The sequence below is a fragment of the Balearica regulorum genome, chromosome 1 (genome assembly GCF_011004875.1).
Source record: "Balearica regulorum gibbericeps isolate bBalReg1 chromosome 1, bBalReg1.pri, whole genome shotgun sequence".
Taxonomy (NCBI): domain Eukaryota; kingdom Metazoa; phylum Chordata; class Aves; order Gruiformes; family Gruidae; genus Balearica; species Balearica regulorum.
Genome location: NC_046184.1, coordinates 6,955,180 through 6,982,549, shown reverse-complemented (window position 1 = coordinate 6,982,549; position 27,370 = coordinate 6,955,180). Strand labels below are relative to the sequence as shown.

The 27,370-nt window shown below is 39.1% G+C and overlaps 1 protein-coding gene across 1 annotated transcript in view; it reads left to right on the top strand.

Moving 5' to 3' along the window:
* The first annotated feature begins 8,497 nt into the window (after nt 1-8,497).
* The window catches only part of USP6NL (USP6 N-terminal like), a 123,397-nt gene continuing 104,524 nt past the window's right edge, over nt 8,498-27,370 (top strand). Inside the window, exons 1-2 of the mRNA XM_075764100.1 lie at nt 8,498-8,643; nt 14,065-14,154. Of these exons, the coding sequence (XP_075620215.1) occupies nt 14,151-14,154 (4 nt within the window). The 5' untranslated portion in view covers nt 8,498-8,643; nt 14,065-14,150. The remainder of the gene's footprint in view (nt 8,644-14,064; nt 14,155-27,370) is intronic.

The following is a 27,370-nucleotide window of genomic DNA, read 5'->3' as shown; positions in this document are numbered from 1 at the left end:
TAATCTCTTCCCATTTTGATCCTATTCTCAAGAGTGTTTGCAAAGAAGCTTACCTGAGTCTTAAATGCACAACTTTAAATCATGCTGATGGTGATGAATAAGAGAAGCACGCTCTTAGGAAAACAAACTGATGGGCAGGACAAAGCCTCATGGCTTTATCAAGTGAAATAGGGATCTCCATTGGCAGCAACCGCTTTAAAATCCTCAACACACGATTTTTTAAACTTCTGCACAAAACGTATAACAAGTTGATTCAGAGTCTTTCCTTATCCATTTCTCTCCTGAATCAACACAAACCCTTATTAATAACTGCTCGTAACAAGGTTCCCAAAGAGATGGTATAGTTTCTATTAAGGTGTCAGCCTTGGAGATAAACTGCAGTTTAGAAGCGTTTTCAAACAGCCATCACCTTCCTGGTAGTATATTAAAAGAGATTATGTGTTGCCAGAGACAGCAAGCCTTGTCAGGTCAGGGCAAAACAACATTTTAAGCCGATTGGCTCATATATCTCTAGGTATGTGTGTCCTTGCACAAATTCACTTTCCCCTCAACCCAGTCTTTAAGAAAATCCACCTTTCATGGTGCTGATCGATCTGAAGTGTGGTCAGATCGAATCCTGCTTATTATTTTGAAGTTAGGGAAGAAGAAAAAAACTCCAGAAGTGATAGTAAATTATTGGACTATAAGGAAACTTTGAGGAAAAAAGAGTGTTATTTGGTGGTTGGTACCTCACTCAGAAAGCTCTTCTTTGCATAAGATTTTTGTGCAGGATAAAGCATGTTTACGCTCCAGAGATATCTGCCAAATGTTTGGGCAGCTTCATACTGCTTTACAGCCTAAAGCTGGCTTTGCTTGCCAAAGGTGAGGGGTGCCTTTATTAACGATGGTGGCTATCTATCTACAGGGTCCCTTGGCTTCCTTACAGGATGAAATTGGGTAACTGGTTCCTAGTAAGACCTGGCGTAAACACCAGCCTCAGCAGCATCTGTGAGCACATCTGCATTAGCCAGGAATGTGAATTACCCAACAGTCCCTGTATTTGGGCAGTCTTACCACCAGTTGTAAGATGCTCCTACCCTGGGAAATGAACTCAGTCACTTACTGGTGTGAAACAGCTTGAGAGAGCTTGGCCACCCTCTAGTTGGCTTGTTCCACTCTATGGTTGCCATATGGGATTGGTTAGGGAAAAGATAAATGGATAGGACTTCCATTTCCCTGGCAAGCTATTTCTACAGCTAAGGCTTCACAGGAAACCTTCACGCTGCTTTAGCCCGAACAGGAGGCTGACCGAACACAGATGGCTCAAGGCAGAAGAGGAAGAACATGCTTAAAAGCCCAACTTGCATCCCCCATTTCATGTTGTGCTATATAAATTCTACATGAAGTGAAGCTGGGAAAAGACTCTAAATAGCACGCTGTTGGAAAAAAATTATTTTGATCTTCCATAAGGAGCTTTACCTGAACAAACTGAATATATTTCTTCTCTATCAGTCATTTACACTTCTCTGTCTGCTTGTTTCAGCAGCAAATGGAAAAGGTCATAAAGATTTAACTTTTGCACTACATTAGACAAGTAATTACACCTTTTACAGAATACACTATTACAGCACAGAGAACCCACACATTTTATTACAGGCTTCCATTTTCATTTCCTTGTAACTTCATGAAAATGTATGTTTTTGAGGTTTTTACACTTGGTATCTAAAAAATGATTCTGTTTTTGTTAACTTTGAGTTACTTCTGACATTCTGGTGGTTATGGGTGAGTGGTAATAACGTTTACTCTAACAGTGACTGTGCTCTGAAAACTGACTCTATAAAACACTGTCATGAGATTCCAGGTTCCTTGTCTTACTGTAACTCTACATCAGATCTTCAGAGTTTACAAAAACATCTCTTCCAACTACTGCTCTGGAAAACCACACTAAGACATTGTCCTGGTTTCAGCTGAGAGGATTGATTTTTCTTCATAGTAGCTAGTGTGGGGATATGTTTCGGATTTGTGCTGGAGACAGCATTGATAATATAGAGATGTTTTTGTTCTATGGACAGAAAAGATGAAACTGATGTTTTGGTTTGTTTTGCATCACTGCTAGTAAGACTCAGTCTTTTGTCTTCTTATCTGTTCCCTTCTTTCTATGTTCCACCTTTCTGTGATTTGAAAGCTGTATGATTTGATTATAGCTTACCCCTTTCTTTCATCAAGTCCCTTCTCCTCCTGATGTGGGAGCAGGATGAAATCCAGTTAACAAGAATCTAATAATCTGATTCAGGAAGACACCCCGATTTCATGTTTCAAACACATCCTATGCTTCAGTTTTGATACTGCCACATGTGCCTTCTTAGAATCATAGAATCACAGACTGGTTTGGGTTGGAAGGGACCTGAAAGCCCATCTAGTTCCAACCCTCCTGACACCCTCCACTAGACCAGGTTGCCCAAAGCCCCGTCCAACCTGGCCTTGAACACTGCCAGGGATGGGGCATCCACAGCTTCTCTGGGCAACCTGTGCCAGGGCCTCACCACTCTAACAGTAAAGAATTTCTTCCTAACATCTAACCTAAATCGACCCTCCTTCAGCTTAAACCCATTCCCCCTTGTCCTGTCACTACACTCCCTGATAAACAGTCCCTCACCATCTTTCCTGTACGCCCCTTCAGGTACTGGTAAGCTGCAATTAGATCTCCCCGGAGCCTTCTCTTCTCCAGGCTGAACAATCCCAACTCTCTCAGCCTGTCCTCATAGCTGAGGTGCCGCAGCCCTCTGATCAGCTTCGTGGCCTCCTCTGGACTCACTCCAACAGCTCCATGTCTCTCCTGTACTGGGGCCCCCAGAGCTGGACGCAGTACTCCAGGTGGGGTCTCACAAGAGCAGAGTAGAGGGGCAGGATCACCTCCCTCGACCTGCTGGTCACACTTCTTGTGATGCAGCCCAGGACACGGTCGGCTTTCTGGGCTGCAAGCGCACATTGCTGGCTCATGTTGAGCTTCTCATCAATCAATACCCCCAAGCCCTTCTCCTCAGGGCTGCTTTCAATCCATTCCTCGCCCAGCCTATAGCTGTGCTTGGGATTGCCCCGACCCATGTGCAGGACCTTGCACTTGGCCTTGCTGAACTTCGTGTGGTTTGCATAGGCCCACCTCTCAAGCCTGCCCAGGTCCCTCTAGATGGCATCCCTTCCCTCCAGTGTGTCGACCACATCACACAGCTTGGTGGTGTCAGCAAACTTGCTGAAGGTGCACTCGATCCCACTGTCCGTGTTGCCAACAAAGATGTTAAACAGTGCCAGTCCCAGTACCAGCGCCTGAGGAACACCACTATTGCTGTTCTCCACTTGGACATTGAGCCGTTGACCACAATTTCGAGTGTGACCATCCACCCAATTCCTTATCCACTGAGTGGTCCACCCATTGAATCCACGTCTCTCCAATTTAGAGACAAGGATGTTGTGTGGGACAGTGTCAAATGCCTTGCACAAGTCCAAGTTGATGATGTCAGTTGCTCTTCCCTTGTCCACCAACGCTGTAATCCCAGGCTTTCTAACTTTTGCATTTTCTACACCTAGCCATCTTGCATTGTCTACCTAGTCAGTGCAGAAAGGGCTCTCTGAGAAGTAATATGACATGGGATATACAGGCAAGTGACACATTTTTGGTATTGTGATATTTTTCAATTCACTGAAAAACTACTCTGTATTAAGGAGAGGTTTTTAAAAGTTGTATTGTACTGTATCAGTGTATTAAACTTTGTTCTATGTGCACTTTTCATAGATAAAGGAATACTGAAAGAGCTAAATCAACATTTAAAAGAAACGAGACAATATTGAAGTAAAGGAAGGAGTAAGACAGAAGGAAGCGAATGGGAAAATGCAAGAAGATGCTAGAGGAGACAGAAAATTTGGGAAAAAAGGAAGGAGATAAAATCTGTCCTGACAGACAGAGGGGACAGAAATAGCCCCTCTCATCAGGCAGCCGCAGCAAGCACTGCATACACTTAAACCTGATTCCCATGGCAAGAGCCACCAAAAGCAGGAAGAGGCCTGAATCAGTGAAACCTGAACCTCAGCGAACCAGAGGAGCCTGTACACAATGGGACTGAGGGTAAGCAAACAGCCAGAACCAAAAGGAAGAGTAAACAGTCTTTCAGGCAGCCAGAAAAATGACATCAGCAGTCAATAATGAAGCAAAGGGCAAACCCTCTTGCTTAAAGTCCCACTCCCACCCCTTTCTCAATATAATGCAGTTTCAATATAAGCTGGTGGGCTGGTGGGCCACCACGCCTGTACAGGCAAACCTCTGCTTAAATCATCAGTTCTGCAGAACTGACTGATGATACGCTCCTGGAAATGTCTATGACATGGTAAGGCAAGTGACGGACTGAAAGTAACACCTGAAACACAGTCACCCACAACTTTCATTTTGGGGAAAATAAACAAAAGCAAAACCGGCAGGTGGTAGAGCAGCTGAATACATTTAATCTTATAAAATATTGATGTACTTCATGATACTGGAAAGAATAGCCATCTGCCACCTATTGTTCATAGTCCTATAAACACTTCATATCAAATCAGATATTTTGAGTGATATCCTTTGTAATGATTAGAGTAGGTTTTAGAGGTGACAAGCCTCAGAGGTTGAACAGGCAATTGTTTGAATTTAAGACTAACAGACAGGCTTGTATGTGTTCAGATACCTGCAGGATCTTCTGAGCCACTCACTCTTGGGATACATGCCTGTGCATAAATGGTTTGTATTTTGAGTGACACGGAAAAAAAGCCATTAGCTCATGTGCCTTAAAAACAATCTGCAAGCAGAAGTAGAAATGCCATATGCCACAAAAAATATGTTGAAATCCTACATGCTACAGAAGCTACGCCAAAACCTATAGCACAAACACAATATGAAAAGGAACAGTCCAAAACCAGTTTTAAAAATTATTTTAGGACAAACAAACTTCTACTAACTGCTACCTTTTCAGTTCACAGAATGCATAATTTTGTAAAGTCAAAGTCAAGCTCTTCAGGGCTGCAACTGTGTCCTTATGTGAATGTGTATGTTTACCCAATGGGTTGCCTTAGGGATAGGCCACAACAGCCAAGTGCTCCAAAACTTTCATGGACTTCCAGTCTACAATTGCCAATTCAAAGCCTGAGATTTGATTTTCAAAGCCGTCGTTATTCTGAAACCTCGCTCTGTCAGAGATTACAGCTCTATCAACGACTTGTTGAGGCAGCTGGTGGCAAAAGACATATGCACCAGTACGCACATAGCCCTACAGAGCTGAGTGTAGTCTGAAGACTTGGGAAGCCCAGGAAGGAAGAAAGAAGCTAAAGAAGGAATCATGAGGGGTCATCAAATTCATTCCCTCGTCCCACGGCAAGCCTCAAGTCCCACAGGATTGATTCAGCTAGGAAGCCCATTGATACAGTAAACAGGACTTGAAGACAGACAAATTTATTTCCATGAGATGCTGCAGTTAGCTTATATAATTCTGGACATTTGCTTTGTGTTCTGCTTAATTTTTTTAAAGTGCTGTTTTATTCAAGAGAATGGGTTTCATAAGCTTCATGGCTAAAAAAACGAAGGGAAAAGCACATTGAGAAATAATTGCTGATGAAAATCTCATAATTTTTGCAACATGAATTCCTGTATTCCTTTGAAGTCCAGTGGGAAGGATTGCAACGTTACAGGGAATAGGATATTTTAAAAGGGAATGTTAATACTCTGTTCTTTTAACTCTGGCTTTGTAATATTGCTGCCAAATAACGTCAGTGGCCATGCTGAGAACGTTGTGATGCAGTACGTCCTAAGTGCAGGCTTGACGAGATGAAGTGTTAGTTTGCAAGGTGTTCAGTACCTTCACTTCCATGGCTCCAGCCGCAGCTGTAGGTGGGTACAACATCTGAAATTAAACACAGGCCACGTCATCTCTTGAGGTAACTACTGAACGTTCCCTAACATTAACAGATATCACCATTTCAGAATGTAATTTACTGAAAAAGTCTAGACTGTATTATAAATGTGATGCCCAAGAGAAATCCAAATGTGCCTTACGTCTTTCCAGTCCAAGTTCACACTTGGCAAGCGAACTGCAGCTTTCCCGTTTCGAGAACAGCAGATGGACTTGACACAGGCAAGTTTTCTGCCATGTAACCCACATTGCTCGTCCTACCTACATAACGTGGAAGATAAATCAGTACGTTGGGAATCACATGAAGCCAAACAGCAAGGGGTCCCAGGAGAACTGTGCTGAGATCTGCCTGCTTCCCTGGGCACGCTCCTGCAAAGACAGCAGAGACACAGGCATCTCTTCTATGTTCTTGTGATGCCACATAGATCTTTAAGCACTATAAATAACAATGAGTGCATGTACTTTCTCAGACTAAGAACTGTAATAAAAAATGTAGTGTTAGTAGAAATGATACTGCAGGGATTGTATGTGGGAGTAGTGATAAAACAAGTATGATATCACTGTCAGCCTCCTGGAAAGCTGTGATTTTAGAACTGTTCCACATCCTAGTTATAGTAGTGCAACAGGAAACAATGAGCATATGGGGAAACAAAATTGATGATATATAGTTTGAGAATGTATGAAATAGAGATGAGATGGTTCAGATGAAGTAGAGAGCTCCCGGTGGAAGACATTTATCTTAACTAATTAGCCATTTTGGGAGGAAACAAATCCCTAGCTGGAAGAAAACTAAGTATGTTTTTATATTCCAACACCTAACATTTTAAAAAAGACAATTAAGACTTGAAATTGGAAGGAGTCAGATCCAATCCCAGTATCCCTCTTGCGATTTATGGGATACTGACAGGGTACTTAATCACAATTACTTTCTGAAATGTATTGCAAAGCAATAAATAATTTGTTTTCTGTTAGACTTCCTCTGCACAAGGAAAGGAAACATTTAGACAAAAGTGAACCGAGCTGCTACATCTTACTGCCTTTAGCCATTTTCTCCTACATAAAATGAATGTCATATTCCACCATGCTGATACACGGCTATGTAGATCTGCTAGACTCTCAGAGGCTGTGAGATGTGCTGGCACAGGTATTTGCCATGTCGGGGATGATGCTCCCATTTTTTCCAGAAGTAACACTATTCAGGCTATTTTTAATCTAAAATGAGAGAAAACTCCAAGGACAGAAAGCCTATTAAAAAAATGGTAATATCTGTGGAGAAGATTTACTGATCTTTGGCTAACCAGGCAATAATTATTCAACTCATCTAATCTACCCTGGAATAATGGAGCAGTGATTTCTCCAAATTGCACGAAATGCCTTTGTATTACAAGATTTAGTAAAAATTATTATCTGAGGTCGAGAGCCCCACACTCCACAGTGCAAGTTGTTTGGAACTGCTTATTTTAAAAAGTTTATCTTTAGTAGATTATGCTACATTCCTTGGCTACTATTTGAATAGGAAGTATTTAAATATAATTGTTACACAAACACAGGATTGTTTAAAACATTCAAAACATCTACTGAACATTGCTCTCTTTTTGTGTCATTACTGGGTGTCTTCAGTTACTACATTTTAACTACTGTTTATTATAATCTTGCTTCTAAGGTAACACTGTATTTTATTGCTACTTCAAATTCCCTCTTAAACACAATGGTTTTCTTTCTAAACTAAACTTGCCCCTTCTAGTCATGACACCGCTGTGGCATTTGAGATGTCAAACAGTCTCAGTCAGATGTTTGTTGCATTTCTATGCTTCTTCCCTTCCAGTTTTGTTTGTAAGTTTGTTTACTGCCCCATGCAAAGCACAGGGATGTATAGGCGTAAGTAATTTGCAGGGAGGGAGTGGGAGCACCCTACTTAAGGAAGCGGTAGGGCTGGGATCAAAGTCATCCCTCTTGGGATGTGTATGCAATGCTAGGAGAGCTGGAATGAGCAACCCAGCCTATCCTGTTGTCTGTATTTTCACACGGAAAGCTGAGAAGCTCACCCCTAACACTGTACTTCAAGCCTCCAATATCCAAGGCAGGTAGTTTGCCAGAGAAAAGAAAAAAAGCTGAAAGGACTTTTCAAAATGAGTCTTGGTAGTTCACGCACCACAACCTAGCGACCAAGATAAATCTGAGGGGCACAAGGCCTATTTTGTGTTTTTCCTCCTTTTTTTTTCCCACAGGATGCCTGTTCCTGCCAGGTGCCTCAAAGCTGATGCGTGGGCTCAGCCTGCGGCAGCCGGCTAAGCAAATAGCTGAGCTGGGTGTTGGTGGGTACAGGGCCTGGCCCCGGGGGCAAACGCCCGAGTCTCGCCGGGTGCCCATCCTTAGGGCTGCCGGAGCATCTGTGGCCTCAGCGAGGAACGTTTCCCCCCACCTCCTGGACCCGGCGCTGCCGAGGCCTCGTAACGCGCCCAAGATGGCGGCGACGGGAGCAGAGAGCGCGGCGAGGTCGAACACCTCCATGCCTCGTTGTGAGTCCAAGATGGCGGCGGCGGCGGGTCAGGCCTGTGGGACGGCACCGGCGGGGGAGGGACGGGGGCGGGGAGGGTTTCCATAGCGGCGGCCGCCGGTGTCACACCGGGGCACTTCCTGGTTAGAGGCCACCGGTCCCGGGGCAGCAAGCAGGGAAGCGTCGCTGGGGAGGAGGCGGACGGAGGCCCCGGAAGGAGGAGGAAGCCGAGCAAAGGTAGGGGCGAGCCGGGACGTCCGGCCATTGTGCGGACCCTAGGGGGTGGGGGAGCGCCACGAGCGCGGCGGGGTGGCCGGCTGGACCCTTCCATTGCCGGGGTGCGGGGAGGGCGAGGGAGTGTGTGTGCTATATATATATAGCATATATATAAATATATGTCTGTGTGGGGGGACACGCCACTCCGGACCTCTCCACTGAAGCGGGCGGGGTGAGACCCAGTTCCTAGAGAGCTGAGGGGAGGCGGGCTCTACCATCCTCCCTGGGGGGGAGCCCGGGCTGCGCGCCACCACCCGCGGGGTTGGGGAGGTGGAAGAGGCGGGACCGGCTCCCGGAGGGTACTGGGGTGCTTCAGACTGTTCCATTCCCAGTGGAGGGGTGTGTGTGTTTGGGGGGGGGGGGGGTGTCCTACTGTTTCTGCTGGGGGGGGAGGCGGAGGGGCAGCGTGTGGGGAGCTCTGGGGGGGTCGGCGCGGTGCGGGAGGCAGCTGACCGAGCGTGCTGGGGGAGCCCGAGGGAAGCCCTGGTGGAGATGCCCCTGGAACCCGTTGTAAGGCTTGAGTGAGGTTGTGGCGGCGATGGGGGGGCGGCCCTTGGGGAAGGCACCCCCAAACAGGGCGGTGAGGGGTGCGCTCCCCTCAGGGCAGTGGGGGACTGTGGTGGCCTGGGCCTCTGCAGTCACAATGGGGGTGAGACAGGCAGGGCAGTCTGGAGGGGGTGTGTGTTTGGGGGGGTCACCGCAGTGGGTCGGACACCCCTTAGGGCCTTCCTGAGGGCCCTCCTTTTCTGTCAAGGTGGGAGGCTGCGATCTCAACCCCTGTAGGGAGCAGGGAGGTTTTGGATGGCCGAACCGTTGTTTTAACGTGACTTTCTGACCGTACTGCTTTGTGTACCTGCTCCCTCCTCTGCTTTTTGTAATACTTCAGGTGTGTGGTGAAAAGTGCCAGTGCCAGGCTAAGCGTCGTGGCCTGGTGCAGAAGGGTCCGCAGCCCTGCGTGCTTCCCACCGACTGCGCTGCCAACAGCCTTCAGCCTCCGTAACCCTCTCTTAGTCCTTGGCTTCTGCTGGGACTATCTGCAAAAGAGCCAATTATCAGATGTTTCGGGTTCTTTCTGTGGTGTGGATGGTTGCCTGTAGGAAACCACCGAAGCCATTGAAACTGCCAGCTGCATGAGAGTCAAGTGGTGACTTAAAACACTGTCGCCAAACTCCTGTACCAGTCGTTCGCCTGCATACACTCGAGAATAACTTTCTTTGTGCTGTCTTCTGTTTGGAGCAGGCAGCTGCACAGAAAGCTGGCTGTGAGTGTAGCTAGTTTTTAGCTTTCACTGAATTACAGTGGAATGAAAGCAAATGCGCATTTGCCTTGTTCACAACAAATGCATTTTGTGGAGGATCAGTTCAATTAGAAGACTTCTATTAAATAATAGTTCTCTATGGTTATTTAGCTTGATGTGTACCCTGCAATCTAGAGCGGCTGTGTGGCAGTCGAAACTCAAACTCTGCTAGGCGTGTGTATGTGCAATCCGGTGGCCAATCACCAGTGCCTGAAACTAAAAGCAATTTTCTTCAATGCTTTGTAGTGTAAATATTCCTGCTATGAACAAAGACGAGGGTGTGTCATTGTGTGTTTCATTTGTACTTGTATGTGCTTCCTCATTTGTGACCAGTCAATGATTTTGTCTAGGTTCTTAAACAATAGTAGTCTTATTTTGTTGTGAATTTTACGCTTGTGCTGTCTTGGGCATTTTGCTGAGCTGGGACGCTCAGAAACTTGGTGCTATATTAGGAATTTTTATTATGTTCTTTTTAATAGCTGTGCTCTTAAGTTACTTAGTTTTGCTTCTTTTTAACTTCTGTTGTTACTGATTATAACTTTGAAGTTAATTCAACTTGGAATTGACAGTGTAAAATAAGTATGTAGTAGAACTGCCTTTTAACCAGCTGTTCTTTTGCCCTCTGATTATACAGCACAGAAACCAATAATTTCAGACTTAATGTTTTGCCAGCCATCTATAAAACTTTAAAACATGTGCTTCTGAAATCTCTGTATCGGTTTTCTTTGAGGGGCCGTAACATTTTAGTTTAAAGAAGAAAGTAAATAACAGTAAAATACTGATTTGTGCCAGGCAGGCTCTCTTTAGACTATTTTGTCTTTGCGTGTATGTTTAAACAGTGCAGTTGCCTGCTGCTCCTGTGATTTCTGGTTCTTCAGAATTGGGAATACAAATTCTTAATGTTAACTCTAGCATCTAAGTTAAACGGATACTACATGCACGCAGACTAGACCTGAATTTTTATTTGCCAACTCAAAGGAAAAAAATCTTTTCTCTGGATAGATATATAGTGCACAGAGTTATAATATGCTGTAATTTACTTGCAATCTGGCTCATATTAGTTATCCTGAAACAGAGTATTGGGTAAAAAAAAAAGACCTGGCACTAGGTGTGGAAACAGATAATTGAATGTATTATTAGTGTGCTTGAAGTTGTAAAGAGCTTCTCTCGCTTCAGGTATTCCTTTCAAATCCAAGTTAAAATGCTGGTAGTTTCACAACTTCCTAAGGTGAATACCACTGAGAACTAGTAGATCTGTGTTAGTAGAGGAAATACTGGATGGAATACAAAGGTTAGCTATTCCGAAAAAGAGAAGGATCAAAGGTATGTGTGTGGGTTTTTTTATAGCCTTGTTAATTGCAAGGGAAAGCACAAAGGATGTCAGGTACTATTTTGAATAAAAAGACAGTTTTTCCAAGATGGTATCTTTCAGCAAGACACTCATCAAGTAATAGTCTGTCTTTCTCTCTTGTGTAATAGTTGGTAGTGTTTCTGTGCAGGAGAGAACCCTACAAGCATTGGAGTAAATCAGGTTTTTGGCTGGGAGAGCTAAGTGATAACCATTTAGTTTCTAACATGCGTACTTAGAAAAAGCATATTGTAATACAATATTACATGTAATATTACAGTATTGTAATGCAATAGAAAGTACAGACTTCCTGATATTTGACAGTGTTGACTTTTCCTGACTTTCTGATACTGCTTGCATTTGCTATACTTGAAATTACAGATAAAAGATGAAACGTTCCTTTTTTTTTAGGGACTTAAGCAGTTTTGAATAGTCCAAGTAAATGGCCTTCAGCAAAATGATAAAGTTGTAAACAAGGGAAGTTTTATAAAGCACATATGCAGCATTATTTCAAAGAACAAATACTGAATTTAACCAGAAGTCTATATTGGCTAGTAAACAGATATTAGCAGTAGCTAAGCAAAATATTTAGATGCAGAAGGCAAGATAGCAGTAACATTTTTATAGCTGGAAGTCGGAGCTGAAGTTTCTGTGGTGTACCAAAATATTCGCTTTTCATGATTATGGCACATGTTTCTAGGTAGTATATAGCTACTATATTCTCCCCTACTTGTTTCCTTAGTGTTACGTGACTAGATTTTTATAAATGATATGGTGATAATTATGCTATTATTAGCCTTAAGTGGTTTTCAGAACTGATGTTTTGTTTTTTTTTCCTAATGAACAGCCTTTTCCTGTACGTACACACAATAAAATGTCATGTAAAGCGATGTTTCTGAGGCAAAGTATTGTTAGTTCATATTTACAAAACTAAGGTGAGATTATACCTTTGGAAAAATCAAGTTGAATGGGAGACTCCGGTCTTCCAGTTGACTCTACATAAGATTGAAGAGCAATTTGGGCCCAAAGGTAGTAGGGATGTTTGGTCATAAGTGCTTTGGACCTGGGTTGAGGACCGTTTGTATGACTCATTTGATGTTCTTAACATAATAGCTGTAATTAGTCCAGTAAATAATTAAATGTCATGGCAGTTATATTTGCTAATTTTGACATCAGTAATCAAAAGGAAGCTGACAAGACTGCAGATCTAATGATATGTTTTAACCAGACACTTTATTTTTGATTAGGCTGTATGTGCTTAAATGTCTAATTTAGCAGCCATTCATAGAGAATTGACAGGACCTGCAATTCAAACTGTTCTTCTTCACTGATTGCACTAATGGCTTTGTGTTCATCTGTGGTTTTTTGTAACGTTTGCATACATATTTCTTCAGCACAATACTGTCTTCTTCCCCTAGTAAGCCTCTTCCCTGTGTTACTTTTTCAACACAAAAAAAGTTGTAATTTTCAGTCTACAGTGTTACTGAAGGCTTTCTTTTGGCAATTGGATTTTTTTTGTTGTGTGTGGATGGTTTTGGTGGGGTTTTTTTGCTTTGTTTGGATTTTTATTATTTATTTTTTTTCCAAAACTGGTTTTAGCAATTGATACGGGAACTTTCTTGTGATGTGAATCCAGAGCTGTGATAGTTCCTCTGCTTCTTTGGCATGTGCTGTAAATCTGTAAATGTTATGTGAAGTCATACTTCAGTAAAAGTTAGATCTCTCCTGGTATTTTGGTATTTTATTTTTTTTTAAACATTAAGAGATCAGGAGAGTTGAGACTTGAAATCTGAGTCAGCACAAGATATTATCTGGCTGGTTTAGCACAGGTGGTTAGATTCAGCAAGTTCTAATTGGCTCTGAAAAGAGGAAATGAATTGCATAATACTACTTTACAAAAACTCTATTTGTGCAGGTATTAGAGAAAAACTCTATAGCTTAATAGAGACGTCTGGTTTTTTCTTTTCATCTCAACTGTGAGGTGAAGTTACTTTCGTTTAACTGTTCTATCAGACTTGTATAAACTTGCTTTTAGCAGCAGGATGGAGATTATGTAATAAACTTTCCAAAATGTACTTGCTGTGCTGTCATTGTTGGAGATTAAGTCCTCTGTGTTTCGCTTTGGGGAGAGCCAGGCATATTGTTAATGGATCCATATCTGCCCTACTTGGATAGCTTTTTTTTTTTTTGCCTTTTTTTTTCTTCAATTATGAATGAACTGATGGGATAGTTGACGGTTGCTAGAAATGGTAACTTTTTCAGGTTTTGTTTCTGAGGAGGAAATGTGGAATGCTAATGCTAACCACTTCTCATTTAGTAAACTTATTCTTGTGTCTTAAAGAGTATCTTTATTATTTCATCTTGTTAGCTGAGGCTGCTGAAGGAAAATACTACTTCAATGGTATTTTCAGTTACTATATCTGTATTGTAGTCTTGTACTTGTAACTTCTTAAGAATGTTTGTTATCTCTTGGGAGCAGTTAGTTTTTATGAACTAGTACATACCCACAAGTTTATAATGTGAATGTTAGAAGAAAGTACACCTTTTGAGTTGATAAACTTCAAAATATATCCAAAAGCAGTAAAGTTCCTCAGCCATAACAAATACATCTTTGTGTTCCTTTTTGTAACAAGGAGGATGAAAAGATAATGGGAAAGACAGTTTATATAGAAACATTTATTCTAGTTATTTGAAATTGAAAAAAATATTTGTCTCTCTGTTTTCCTACCATGATCAGGACATGTATACCTCTGAGAAACCTTCTCCAACAAGATACCTTGCTTCAAGACCTGTCTTGGATTATATGCAAAGAAGCTTCCAGTCATGAGTGAGTAGATTTCCTTATTTAAGAAAAAAGAAACCCTTAGTTTGCAGTTTAGAAGAAATGTACTTCTGTAGTGAGTTCTGGAAGGTGCTTATTCCTTAAAAATGTTCATACTGTGTTTTGTCTCTTCAGTCCTTTAAAAATAACGAAATAATTTGGCAAATGCTGTTCTTAATCTGCAAATTTTTGATCAATGTGTGCTCTGTAAGACTTCTGTGTTGGTAGTCTGGTATAATTTTCAAGAAGGTGAGTTCTGTAACAAGCTGATGTTTGTTTTTTTCAGTATAAATAAAACATGTAACTCTGAGGGGGAAATGTCTTGGTTTTGCTAAGAACTCCAAAATATGTGGCTGTCCAGTAAATTAAAATAGCTGGTAAAAATCCAAAATAAAATGAATGGACTTCATTTTATGGGAAAAAATAAATATATTACTCAAATTCCAGTATAGAGGTCTGATCCCAAAGGAATTTTGGCATGCCTTGGAAAGATCTGAGCCATAGAAAACTGTGACTTAAGATCTGTTTTGGTGGAAGAAACAGATGAAAGACACCAGAAGTTTTGTTTTAGGCCATATCTGATGGGTAAGATAATCTCTTTTTAGTGAACTGTTTTGAGTATTTAAAGGTCTTTCATAAGTTTTGGGGATGTGAGACTTCTTAATATAATCCTTGGCAGCAACATTACCTAGCCTTACATCATGTAGAAATAAGGATATAACTTCATATGCACAGGAACTGTATAATGTAGCTTAGTTTCAACACAACTGTACTGAATCTGTTGAAGAAAGAGCAGCTAGTTCATAGGATAATTATATCCTATGTTAGTAAAATAAGACCATTTGATTTTCTGGGAGGAAGTGAGTAAAAAAAAAATTGTTGGTTAAATTTCTTGTCAAACTAAATGAAAAATGACTGTTCTTGACATCTGGAAGAAAAAAAAATGATGAAGGAAAAGCTTGCTAAATGCAGCAAAGGCAAAACTACACCAAAAAAAGGACTGAAAGAATTGCTGAACTCTAGGGCTCGTGCTTAGTGTACATAAACTGTTTTAGTATTTATAGAGAATTGTATCTGTTTCCTCTTTCGTATTGCCATTCACACTTGTTTACTTTCTGACGTTTAAAGTATTTTCTGTATTGCATAGATGACAACTTCACAGGCAGTTATTCAAGTACCTGAATATCCTGATTTGACAAACACTGCTATATTTATCTTCATTTGTTTTATAGAGCATCTCACTTGCTGTCATTGCCTAATGTATAATCTTAAACATAACAAATAAGTTGAAGTCTTTTTACCTTTTGAATCATAGTTGCTGTGTTAAGTGTGACTCACCAAGGTGCTGCTGTGATGTTGTTCGTTTGAGTACAACAAATACTGTCATGGCTTGAACAAAACACCATTGGTTTTGGTGAGATTTTGATGTGATTCCAGACTGGAGAGTTTAGCTTTATATTAGGAAGAATGAAGACCCTTATTCAAATGAAAGATAACACTTCGGCAGTACTTTTTGTGGTGATTAATAATAATAATATTATTATTCAAAATACAGTCTCTTCTTTGCAGGATACCACATTCTTGTGGTAGATTAGATGCTTAAGTCCATGCTAAGTGATGGACTTCAAGGACACGACAGAAAATACTGCTTTTTTTGAAAATACAGTTTAGAGAAGATTAGGTGTTTATGTTCAGCTGGTATTGCATTTCTTAGTTTATGGTTTACTTCAGAGAAACTTGAACTATAAGCATGGTCATAGTTTTAGGCTTCTCTCTACTAAATACCTTGGTCTAAAGGTATTACTTTATGAAGATGCATTTACTTGCATACTTCAGTACACGTAAGCTTATTCACAAAATCTGTGGGCACCTGGAATATCTAGGTGTGTTTAAAAGTAAAGGGAGTCTTTAGTATTCTGAACTTGTGTGTCACCTAGTGTAATTCAAACCAAATGTCCATCAAAATGATTGTCTAAAATGTGGAAACATCAGACTTAAGAAGGCTGATAGCATTCTGAATTTTTTAACCAAGAAGTTGTTATATGCAGGCTACAGTATAGAATCCTACTCATTATTTTCTTGTGATACACTTGATGCGCTGTATATTTCCATTGCTGTTTGTGAAGGGCTATTCTAGAATCTCAGTCCTAAAATGATTAAATCCTTCTTTTAGTATCTATCCAGAATTTATTCACAGGGAGTTCATACCTATTTGGGTTTTTTGCCAACCTTATTCATTAGCTTAAAAAGTAATTTTTACCTTGTATCATATTTGTTGTTTTAGCAGTTTCATACATAGAACATATTATTTTATTGAAATAGTGTGTAGATGTAAATCGGTAATATTTTGGTTCTTAAGAAGCATACAGAAGCTTATTTTTAAGCAATGATCAGTGAAAATTTTTTGGAAAGTGAATAGGGGAACTACTGTTGTTCTGTAACTTTATTCAGGTTATCAGGTGTGTAATTAAGTGGTTTAGATCCTGTTGTACTGATCTTCTCTAGTATCGGGGAAGAGATTGACGGAATTGCAAAGTCCACCGTTCATGGGAGTTGGTTTTAGTTGTTGGGCAATACAAAGAATCTGAAAAGGTGTTAAAACTCAGGCAGTCTCTATTAAGGCTTTTATTTCTGTGGGATGCCTTTATAAATGTCTATTTTGGTGAGTAAGGATAAGACAAATCCATATTTCAAATTATACTTTAACATTGTGTGCCCCATAGGGCAGTGAGGCCACATGCTTAAAGGGTGGGTAAGAGTATACAGTGTAGCTAAGTTAGATTGATTTTGATTTATTTTGTATTTAAAGATAACTTGTCAGAGAAATCCTGGCTGTATGTAACCTGCCTAGCATGTCACACCACAGAAAGAGTTGGTTTAATCTTCTACGTTTTCTCCAGTTGTTGACATTTAGCTGCCAGAAAATGTGTAGTGTCATGATAAATTCGTACAATTATAAACTGTGCTTTTCATGTTTGGGAGTTTTCCTGTGCTTTCTCCTGTGAAGAAAGGTCAGTGCAGTGAACTTATTTGAGCTGCTGCAATGAACTCAATTTGCAAACAATTAAACTAAATGTTAGTACATAGTGTTGCAACTAGCTGCTGACATCATCTTTTTTTTTTTTTTTTTCCCCTTAAACGTATGGGAAGCAGTGCCAACTTTTTTTTAATAATTCTGCTGTCCTAATAAATTGTACAGAATAATTCTTTCCTGGCTTTGTCTTTCTGCTTTTAGTTTTGTTCTGCTCACCTTAAAAACTTAACACTGCATGCAGTTGGGAAGTTAACCTGCTATTCTTCGTGCTGCAGTATAATCTCTTAAGGTTTTCTTCGCGATTGAGGGTAGGAGCATGCTTTGTGTGTTTGGAGAGATGCTGTGCAATGTAATCTTATATTTTCAAAATGATCAGTGTGGCCTGGTAATGAGGTGGGAAACTTTTTGCTTCAGCAGTTCAAATCAAGACCACAATGGTGTGATTAAAGGCTGCTGCTGTTTGATGGTTGGTTATTTATCTTGACCTCTCATTACAGCTGGCTTTCTAGTTTGTGCTCACAGAGGCACCTTAGGGTTTTGTGACTTCTAAAAAAAACCCCAAACAAACAAAAAAACCACCCGACTTTTTTTTTTGAGTTCTTGTAGTGTGTATAAAGAAGTAGTTTTTGCTGTCAGTTTCTCTGTCCATGAGCAATAAACTTGAGAATGAAAACAAATGTTAAGGTCAGCTTTAATAGATGAAGACACAGTGCTTTAGCAAGTATACATTATTATTCCTATGCTTGCAACTGAGAAAAGTGTATTCTGGGCTTCTATAAAGCTTCCTGTGCTGAGAAAAGTCTGTTTGGGTAAGGCTGGCTCAATTTTTCCCCCTTGACTCCAATCTCCCCTCCTCATGTGCCAGCATGAATTTGTAGTGAAGTGAGGACCAAGTGATACTGCTTGTAAAAATAAATGCTGGGAAATGGACGTTTCTTTGTAGCTCACACAAAGTGTAAGGTGGCTTTGCATTTTGTGTGTTTTGGGGTAAAGTGCTGCAGATAACTATGATGCTCATTGACGTAGTTTAAGAGGCTTCGTAGTCATCAGTTCTTTTCAGTGAGCTGACATTGAAAGAAAGGAAAAAGATTAGGTTCTGATTCATACATAAAACTACGTGCTGGGGAAGGAAAGGTTAGAAGTAAGCTAAAATATCTTTATAATGAAGTATAATAATGAATAGCTAAATTATACCAGATTATTGTGTAACATGTTAAGTTTTTGTTTTATTTTTGAACCATGAACCCTGAAAACCCGTTCATAAAATACTGTATCTTCAAGTTTGTATGTGAAGTGTTTTCTTTAACAATTGTTCTTCTGATTTCACAGCACAATTATCTTCTAATCTTTAGAAATAGTGTGACTTGAGAAATATAGAAGCACTTATTGTCTCTTAGATCATCTTTACTGAAATTTGAAATAGTAGTTCTTGATGGAAAAACTGAAGTTCTGAATGATAAAGAATTGTAGGACATTGGGGATAAAGAGCCATAATGCAGATTTGAAAAAGGTTAGTTTGAAGGATTGGGATATGTTTAAAATATTTTAAGAGCTAAATAATAGTAACCCCTCTTGCAGTTCAACTATCTGGAAAAGAATGAAACCTACAAGATACTTAAAATAGTAAGCTACTGTATATTAAAGACCCCATAAAAATTACTTCATTGATAACATTAGTATTTATCATATGTTTGCTTTATTTTTTTTCTGGAAACCATCAGGGCAATTTACCACTGTACGTAACTTGGATCAGAAGTAATAGTATAGTAACTCTTTCTTTTTTTTTTTTTTTTTTTTTTTTTGTGGGAGGATGAAGCTTGGAAAATACATGTACACTAAGTTGTTTGATTCCTGAACCTAGTGGTCTGGACCATTCTTGATCTTGCTGCACAGTTACTCTTCTGTGTTGTCTTAACTTTTCAGTTCTGTTTTCTTCAGATACTGCTGGTTAATGCTGTATCTGCTGGCTGTCCCCTCTGCACAGTGCAGCTAGTACTCGAGGGAGGCTATCAGCAAGTGTGCTGGAGATAGTTTTCTGACTTGAAATGCAGATTCAGAGGTGAGAGTTAATGAGTTACAGAAACTTGTATGGATTTGTGGAAAAAGCTTTGAATGAAGTTCAGTTTCATTAGAAAGGTCTAGCCTGTAGGAGCCAAGCCTGAACTGAGGGTCTTTAAAATTTCATGACCCCTTAAAATGTCGCCCTTGCCAACAGAGGTGGTGGTGTTCTTTCCCTGTCTGAATTCCTGCATTCTTCCTTGTTGCAGGATCATTCATGAGGTTGATTTGAATTGGGTGGGCTGCCTAAGCTGCTTACTACATAGCTGTGTAAATGGTTGTACTGCTGTGAGGCAGGGAGAGAAGCACAGGGGTGAGAATAAGTGGTTGGTGGGTGAAACTGTCCTTTCCAGGTAAAAAGCAGGTAATGCTTTTTTTTCTTTCCCCTTGTTTAAAGTATGTATGGAACTATAGCTTGTTTAGGAATGTAGTAATCTTGGGCTTCCTCTGTACTAAGTGAGAGAGGCTTCTCCAGAGGGCTAATCAGATCTTAGATGACCCAGTTTTTCACGAATGCTGTAACTAAACCACCCCTCTAAATACAGGGGGTGCATTAGTCGCAATAAAATATAGACCCATATACTTTACATGCACAGAACTGATGCATCGCACTGAGGAAATGTAGGCATGCTAGTAGAAACTTATTTGTTTTCTTAATATTCACATTTTATGGTGTTGGATTTCATCTTATTTGTTCAATTGACATAATGATGACACTTTTCAGACCTTGTGACTTTTTTTTGCTGATAGTACAGCTATTTAAATATATCAGAACACAAATGAAAGCTTTTTGAAATGCGTCTGTATTTAAACAGACTTTTTAGATTATTTTTCTTCATAATCCTTTCTTTATTTTTGATCACTTTAGGATATTTAGGACTGGTAAGTTGTGGCTTTTCCTTCCACTTAGATTTTATTTTTAGATTGAAGAGGAAGACAAACTTTTTTGAGTGTTTTATCTGCCACTTTTTTAGCTGAACAAAAGAATTCTTTAATCTCTATGGACTGAAGTGAAGTCACTTTCCCTTCTTAAGCTTTGCAGGAGGTTGCAGTGACCAAAAATGTATTTATCACATTCAGAAACTGTGCTTCCAAGTGGTATGTTCAAGTTCAGTAGTCTCACTTTCTATAAGGCTTTGTCAACAAACAGATGTTGCTTAGTGTTTACTGTTTCATTTAAATTAGTTAATATTGTGTAGTAAAGCTATTTTTTAAAACCCTTTACATATATTTGAAATACATTTATTGAACATTTTAAAAAAAAATTTGGTTTATTTTTTTGTCATAGAACTTCAAAGCTATCTTCTTTCAGTTGGACTTTCTCCCTGCAGGTTTAAATTGATGGTCAGATTGATGGGGCTTCTCTAAATAAGTTAGTGCAACATGACACCTACGTTTAAACCAATGTAATTTCTGTTTGTAAACTAAGATGTTGGCACTGGCAGGAAACTATTGTTAATTTTGAACTGGCAGGAAAATGGCTATCATGAATGTTATTGGACGACCAGTCTTTTTGTTTACACACTTACTGCTCCCGGAATATGTCCTTTTTAGACACTTGCACTTCATGTTTGTTCTGTCACGTTTGCAAAGAAAATTAAGGCTGGATTATTTACAAATTATTTATTTTATGACAAACTAACTCTGTCTGTGTACAAAACAGCAAAGATGGTAGAAGTATGTTTGTAATATTTTATATATTTAAAAATTCGTTACATGTTTGTGCTATATATTTTTATATAATAATTTCCTATTTATGCTATAAATTATATACTTAAAATATATAACAATTCTTTTATGTATGTGTGTATATGTAGAGAGAGAGGGAGTCCTCTTTCTAAATTTTGCTGCCTCTCGCTGTTTTGATTGATGGCCAGTAGGGACTGCTGAATTATGACGACCAATTGGCATACACAGAAGTAGATCCCTTTAGCATGATAATACTCTCCTGTTAGGGTTTTTTTTTTTATTTAAATCTTAGTCTTTGGGTCTGTCTCTATATTCCTTTAGATAGACTATATAAGGCACAATAATGCCTCTATTGTGGATCTTTGGTACTCTTGCAGCAGAAAGAGTAAGTCGCAAAGAACACTGTAACCTTGTTCTCTGGAGTGAGTATCAAGTATGCACCACTATGTAAGCAATTTGTATTTCTGGGATTCTATTCATCCTGTGATAAGCTGATGGTGCTGTTCAAGTACATTCCAAAGGGGGAAGGATGCAGAAACTCACAGCTAAAATACAGATGAAAAGCGAGAGCTATAAATGTAGACATTTGGGCTGACCCCCCCCCCCTTTTGCATAAGGGACTGTGTAGACACCGAACAATGTTGTTCTGGTTACTGCAGGGAGGACTTCATAGAGGTTGCAGTATTGAGCTTCCTAGTGGTGTTATAATTTCCTATTACACTAGAAAATTCACAAAACAACAGCTGAGTCAGATGAAGGATTAGAAATGGGCTGAAGAACAACTTTTCCAACAGCAGTGATAAGTGAGGTATTTAGAGGACTTTCCTTGCCTGTTGTGAGTCATGTTGTTCTCCCTTTCTGTACAAATGACTGAATAATATGCACCACTGTGTTGGAAAAGTGAAGCCATTGCTGCTCGTTAGTGTGACTTTATCACAGATAAGGCTACAGCTCTCTTATTTTTCTTATGTTATTTATCTTCACATTCAAGACGCAAAACACTTGATTTACAAGATGTATCTTTATTTTACACTAAATTGACTGTGTTTCAAGAAAACCTACTCTGGCATTCTTTACCCAGTTTTTGATAGGAAACAACTTCTCTGATTTGTAGCATGGATGGAAAATATTTGGGATCATTGCCATAAGTGGGGTTATGCAAGTAATCCCAGCAGGATTACTGGCTCCGTGACTGGCTCAGTGTTTGTTTAAATTTAAGATATTTACTTAAACTATCCAATCTGTTGTCCTTTCCGTGTTTAAAGGATGGTTGCAGATGTTTGTGTGAAAAAAGTAGCTGCACTTAGGTGATACCCTATCAATCAGCAGATTATAAGGCTCGTTTAATCTCTCATTGCAAAAGACCCCCCTATAATTAAGATATTTAAATACTTAAAATTATGTGGGAGACTGACAAGATAGGACTGGCATTTTTTCAAGGCTATTGGTATGCCTATACCTATTCCGCTAAACATTTCTGAAGCGAGCAGAAAGCTGTATAGGACTTCCAGTCTGGTTTGGGAAGCTGGTGTGTTGCAGTTTCTTTTTCTATTTTCTTCTTTTTTTTTTTTTTTTTTTCCTGTTTCATTTTGTATACCATAATTATCCTCTGGAATGGAAGGCATACCAACACGCTGTAGAATCTGCAGTGCTTTTGGCCAATGCGGTCATTAACCTAATAGATCACTAATATAAAAGGGCACTTTGTTTTAATAAAGCACTTCGGTTTGCCATAGGAGAGAATTCTTGAATGCGGTCTTTCTGTTTTACCCTTGAAAAGCTCTTTGAAAACCTGCCTAATTCCATGGTAGAGTGCTGAAAGGCTCACTCAGAGCTCTTTTGAGCAGGAGTCAGACTTCCCAGAATTTTGAGACATAGGGAAATAAGTCTCTCGCCAGAATGCGTTCTGTTGCGTTCAATATAAAGCTTTTTCCTTCTCTCTTTTTTGGTAGAAGAATTTTGTACAGCATTATATGAGGAGAATTATTTTGTGATGCTACTGTTTCTGTGTTGTACGAACGCTAAAATGGCAAACCCCTCCTTTTCTGCCTTCCCCCAAACCTACTTTTTGGAGGTGACACTTGTCAGCTGCAGCTCTCTTCTTACCAGTGATGCTGTGCTACAGCCATACTTTGTGTCTGGGCTGTTCTACAGACCCTGCTTGCCTTGCATGCTTCAGAGCGGTTATATTTCATATTACTTTATATCTGATTGTAAAAACTAGACAAGTTTTTGATCTTCTTCTCCTCCCCTGCCCCCAGTTACAGCAAGTTACTGTAAGAGTGTTTGAAGGATGTCAGGGTTGGTCGTGGGGGATGGGAGAGGAAAAAATAGGTTTATAGTTTGCCTTGAAAAGATTAGGTACAAACTGAAAAGCGTCAATTTTGCTTTTTGTTTCCTCCCCCCACCATATTCTTTTCTATGCCGGAAGCAGTGACAAAAATGTAGCTTTAACTATGTGGTAGGAAAGTACTTCTTTTTAGCCTTTGCTCTAATGAGTCACTTGTAGTGACATTTCAATATTTATTTATTCCCCATGCATTAAAACAAACTAAAAGAAATAATATTTATGTGAAACTCACTGTAAGGCTCTTGGTGTGTTTGGTTTTTTTTTTTTTTTTTTCTTTAATGCATTGACCATTAAGTGGAACATCCATTTTGGAGAACTAACTCTTTAACTTGTGTTTTTGTTTAATGCTGTGTATTCAGTGGTCCTACAAGATGGTATAGCAAGGACAGGTTACCTGTGTGTTGTCCGGTGAAACCTAACAGCTCCAGTTCAAGGATAAATCTACTACCAATGGAGGATGATGGCACTTCTATTTCTGTTCCTTTAGCACTGGTGTAGTACTGCTGGTAAAGTGGTGCAGTTCAGTCCCTTCTTGTCCGGACTATGGGCAATTGTTGGCTGAAACTGGCATGATTCTATATTCTCTGCAGCTACTGAGAGAGCATGGAGAATAGTAAATGTACTACAGTCTTCTGTCTGCCAAAATTGGGACTGAGTCACTAGGCCATGCACAATTCCTGTATCTTTGCTTCTGTAATAGGTAGGTAAGATGTTCTTCATTTGGATAGTTTGTCTTAAAGTGAAGCTGAATAAAGAAGCCTGTTTCATATGGCTGCTTCCTGCCTCTGTCTAGATGCAAAGATGCCCAGGTGTTTCTCCCATTTTTTCATTGAATAGGAGAACTCTGTAGCTGAGCCATGTATATGCTTTATGGGAAATAGCACTGGATATGAAGCAAGTGTGATGTGCTAGTTACAGTGCACTACTAAATAAATCCGTTCGTGAGAACAGAGGCAAAACAGAGATAACCATAAAAATAGCCACAACCAGCTCCTTAACCAGAATACATCTCTCAAATATAACTCTAACATTAACCTTAAGTAGTCATGGTTAACAGGTTTGTCATATTCAAGCACTAAGCTTGGATTTTTTTAAATACGTTAGCCAAAATATGTTTTGAAAGACTGCATTTTCTGAGTGAATGTACAAGGAGAGCAGAAGGTAGAAGCCTGAAAGTGAACGTTTAATGGTATCTCAGCTGCAGTAAGCAAACAGACCCAGGTAGCTTCCTTTCAAAGGAGGGTAAATCACTTCTGATTTGTGTGACTTTCAGGCTAATTTCCCTCAGTTACTTTTGAAGCACTGAATTCTTTCTTCCCCAGCATGTCTGTCTTTGTACCAATGTTTTCATCAATAGGTAAGCTATATTTGTAGGAATAGATACTTTTTAATGTTAAGTTAGCCTATTACAAAATATTCAGAAACTTGTTTTAAAAACTTTGATTTTTATTGCAGGGAGAGAAAGCCATACCATAGATTAATTGCCACACAAATTAAGCCTACAATTACATGAGTTTAGTAAAAGTACTGTGTATTTTGCAGTGGACTGATAAGGTTTGATGTTCTTCCTGGTGGCTGTGGACAGCTGCATTTTATTACTTGGATTAACTATCAATATAGAAATATTAACATGCAGCAAAGGATTTAATCCTGCTAACAAATAGTGATGCATTGAATTTTGTAGTTTTTCTTTGCTTCAAGGAGGTTAAGAGATTATTAATCTCATTCATATCCTTTTCAACAGGAAACCAAGTAAGGGTTTATATTAAAAGCAAAGTTTTTCTCCTTTTTTTTCTTTTTTTTTTCTTCTTTGATTTGAACACATATTCACTTTTATTAATCTTTGCCAGATTAAACTAATTTACTTTGACTTCAGTATTGACACATAGATAAGATAGTAATAGTTTTGATTTTTGTTTAATATTGCAAAAAGAAGAAAACCCACTCTTCTAATGACTGGTATGGCTTCTTTCTGCATGCTTAAGTTTGACAGAATATTTTGTATTATCCTTTAGCTTGACAATAAATCTGTCGATTAATACTACAGCCATGATCCAAATCCAGGAAACACAAAATTGCTGCATATTCTGGTCAGAATGCTGCATATGCAGGAAATGATGCATATTGTTTGGAAAATAATCTTTTAAAACTTTTCTGTTGTTATAATTACAACTTCATAAATGTTTGGTTACTTTTTGAGACTTCTACTGTGGAACTTTTTTTGCAAAATTATCATTTGCAGCTAAAACTATATAAAGATTTGGACTGTAATATGAGGGAGACTGAGACATTGTGGGGTGTATACATTCACTGAGATGAGATCTTGTACTAACATGCTTTCTTCCACCTGTTTTGAAAAAATGTATTTTATCATATTTAAAACAAGCTACTTAGATACAACTTTTTTGGGGAAAATGTCATTTGCTTTGCTGCTTGCTTTATTTACTAGCTAGTGTGCCTTATAAACTGGCCTTTTGTCCTTTGAATGGTATGGATCTGAGGGAGAGGAGAAAGAAATAGGATAAATTTGAAGGTCCATAATAAGAATCTGTTGTTCTATAGTTACTCTTTATCATAACATCTGTGTAGCTTGCTTAGCGCAATCCTAATCACATAGTTCCACAAGACATGAAGTATCTCTATTGTATCTAATGAGTTCTGCACTGTAGCTTAAGCTATTCCTTCTGACAAGTCTTTACAAGTTAAATATCTAAGAGCTTTTGAAAGCTTTTTAAACTGTGTAGTTTAGACACACTTGTATGTCTAAATCTGATGGTACAGTTTTACAGTAAATATATGAGCAAAGACTAAGCATGCTTGTTTTTTTTTTTTCTTAAGAATGTATCAAGATGTATTTGAACACAAACTTTGATACTCATCTCCATTAGTGTCTGGTGTCTGTTACCAGATGGATGATAAAAGTGATTCACACGGCCAGTTCCCTTGGCTTCGCTGTGGCTCTCTGGGAAAGTTGTCCTGTATTTTGTCATCATCTAGATCCACTTGCAGAATACATTGTAGCAAGAGCTAAGGAGGTAAAAAATAATGTGAATTGAGTAAGAAGGGTAACAGTAAGAGTATTGTGCAGTGACGGGATTTTGCAATGTGTAGTTTCTTTCACTGTGTGCAATAACATCAGCTGAATGTAGCTATGTGTTTTCTGTCTTCCCCTTTCCCTGTTTTTAGCATTTGTGTTTCTTTTTTGGGTTGGTAAGCTTTTGCCTGGAACAGGTGGAATTAACCTTTGACCATTTATTGAAGTTCGCAATCATCATCCTGAATTTAATGAACAGTTTTTTTGTATGTTTAAAGAAAACCAGACTTTAAAAAAAATGTGAACAAATGTGAAACAAATCCTCTTTAATCAGCGTCCACTTAGATAGCTTTCTGTTACAATTATTTATTACTTTCCCAGCCTCTAGCTCAAGCTACTTTCTGCTCTGAAGACCTCTTCTAAAAGAGTTTCATATATCTACATCCAGTTTGTTTTAAAAACTGCAGTCATACTTTCATGCTTTGAAAATGGTAGCAAAAGTGCTAAAAATGAAGGGAAAAAATATTCCTAATGAATGCAAATTCTGTTAGATTAAGGAGTGACTCTGTAGGACCACTCAGAAGACTGCAAGGATATTTATTTATTTATTTATTTATTCTTATGGCTGCTTTGCAAAATGCATAGACAAAAGCAGTTGTCTTTGGAAAAATGAATGCCTTGAATAATAAATGGAGTCATATCACTAGTGGAAACTTTTTCACAGGAAAGGCTACCCAAATTCCACATATGATTTCTTGAGAGCATTAGGTTTTCTTTTATCTTTTTCATGGTTCCCTTTAGTGCATTACTGTCAAAGAATAATCTGTAGAAAATAATGAAGCTCAATTTAAAGTTTCAGAGATTTATGGATAGGGTTAGTTATTGATTTGGAACTCTAGAATTCTCCTATTCCAACTATAGTAGGTTATTTAAAACTTAATGAAAACTGTAGGCTTCAGTTCACAGATTGGAAAATTAATTCAAAATATCAGTGAGAAAGGATAGATAACCTGCTTTATAGCTGCTTTAATAATAATTTGTATCATGATATATTGCC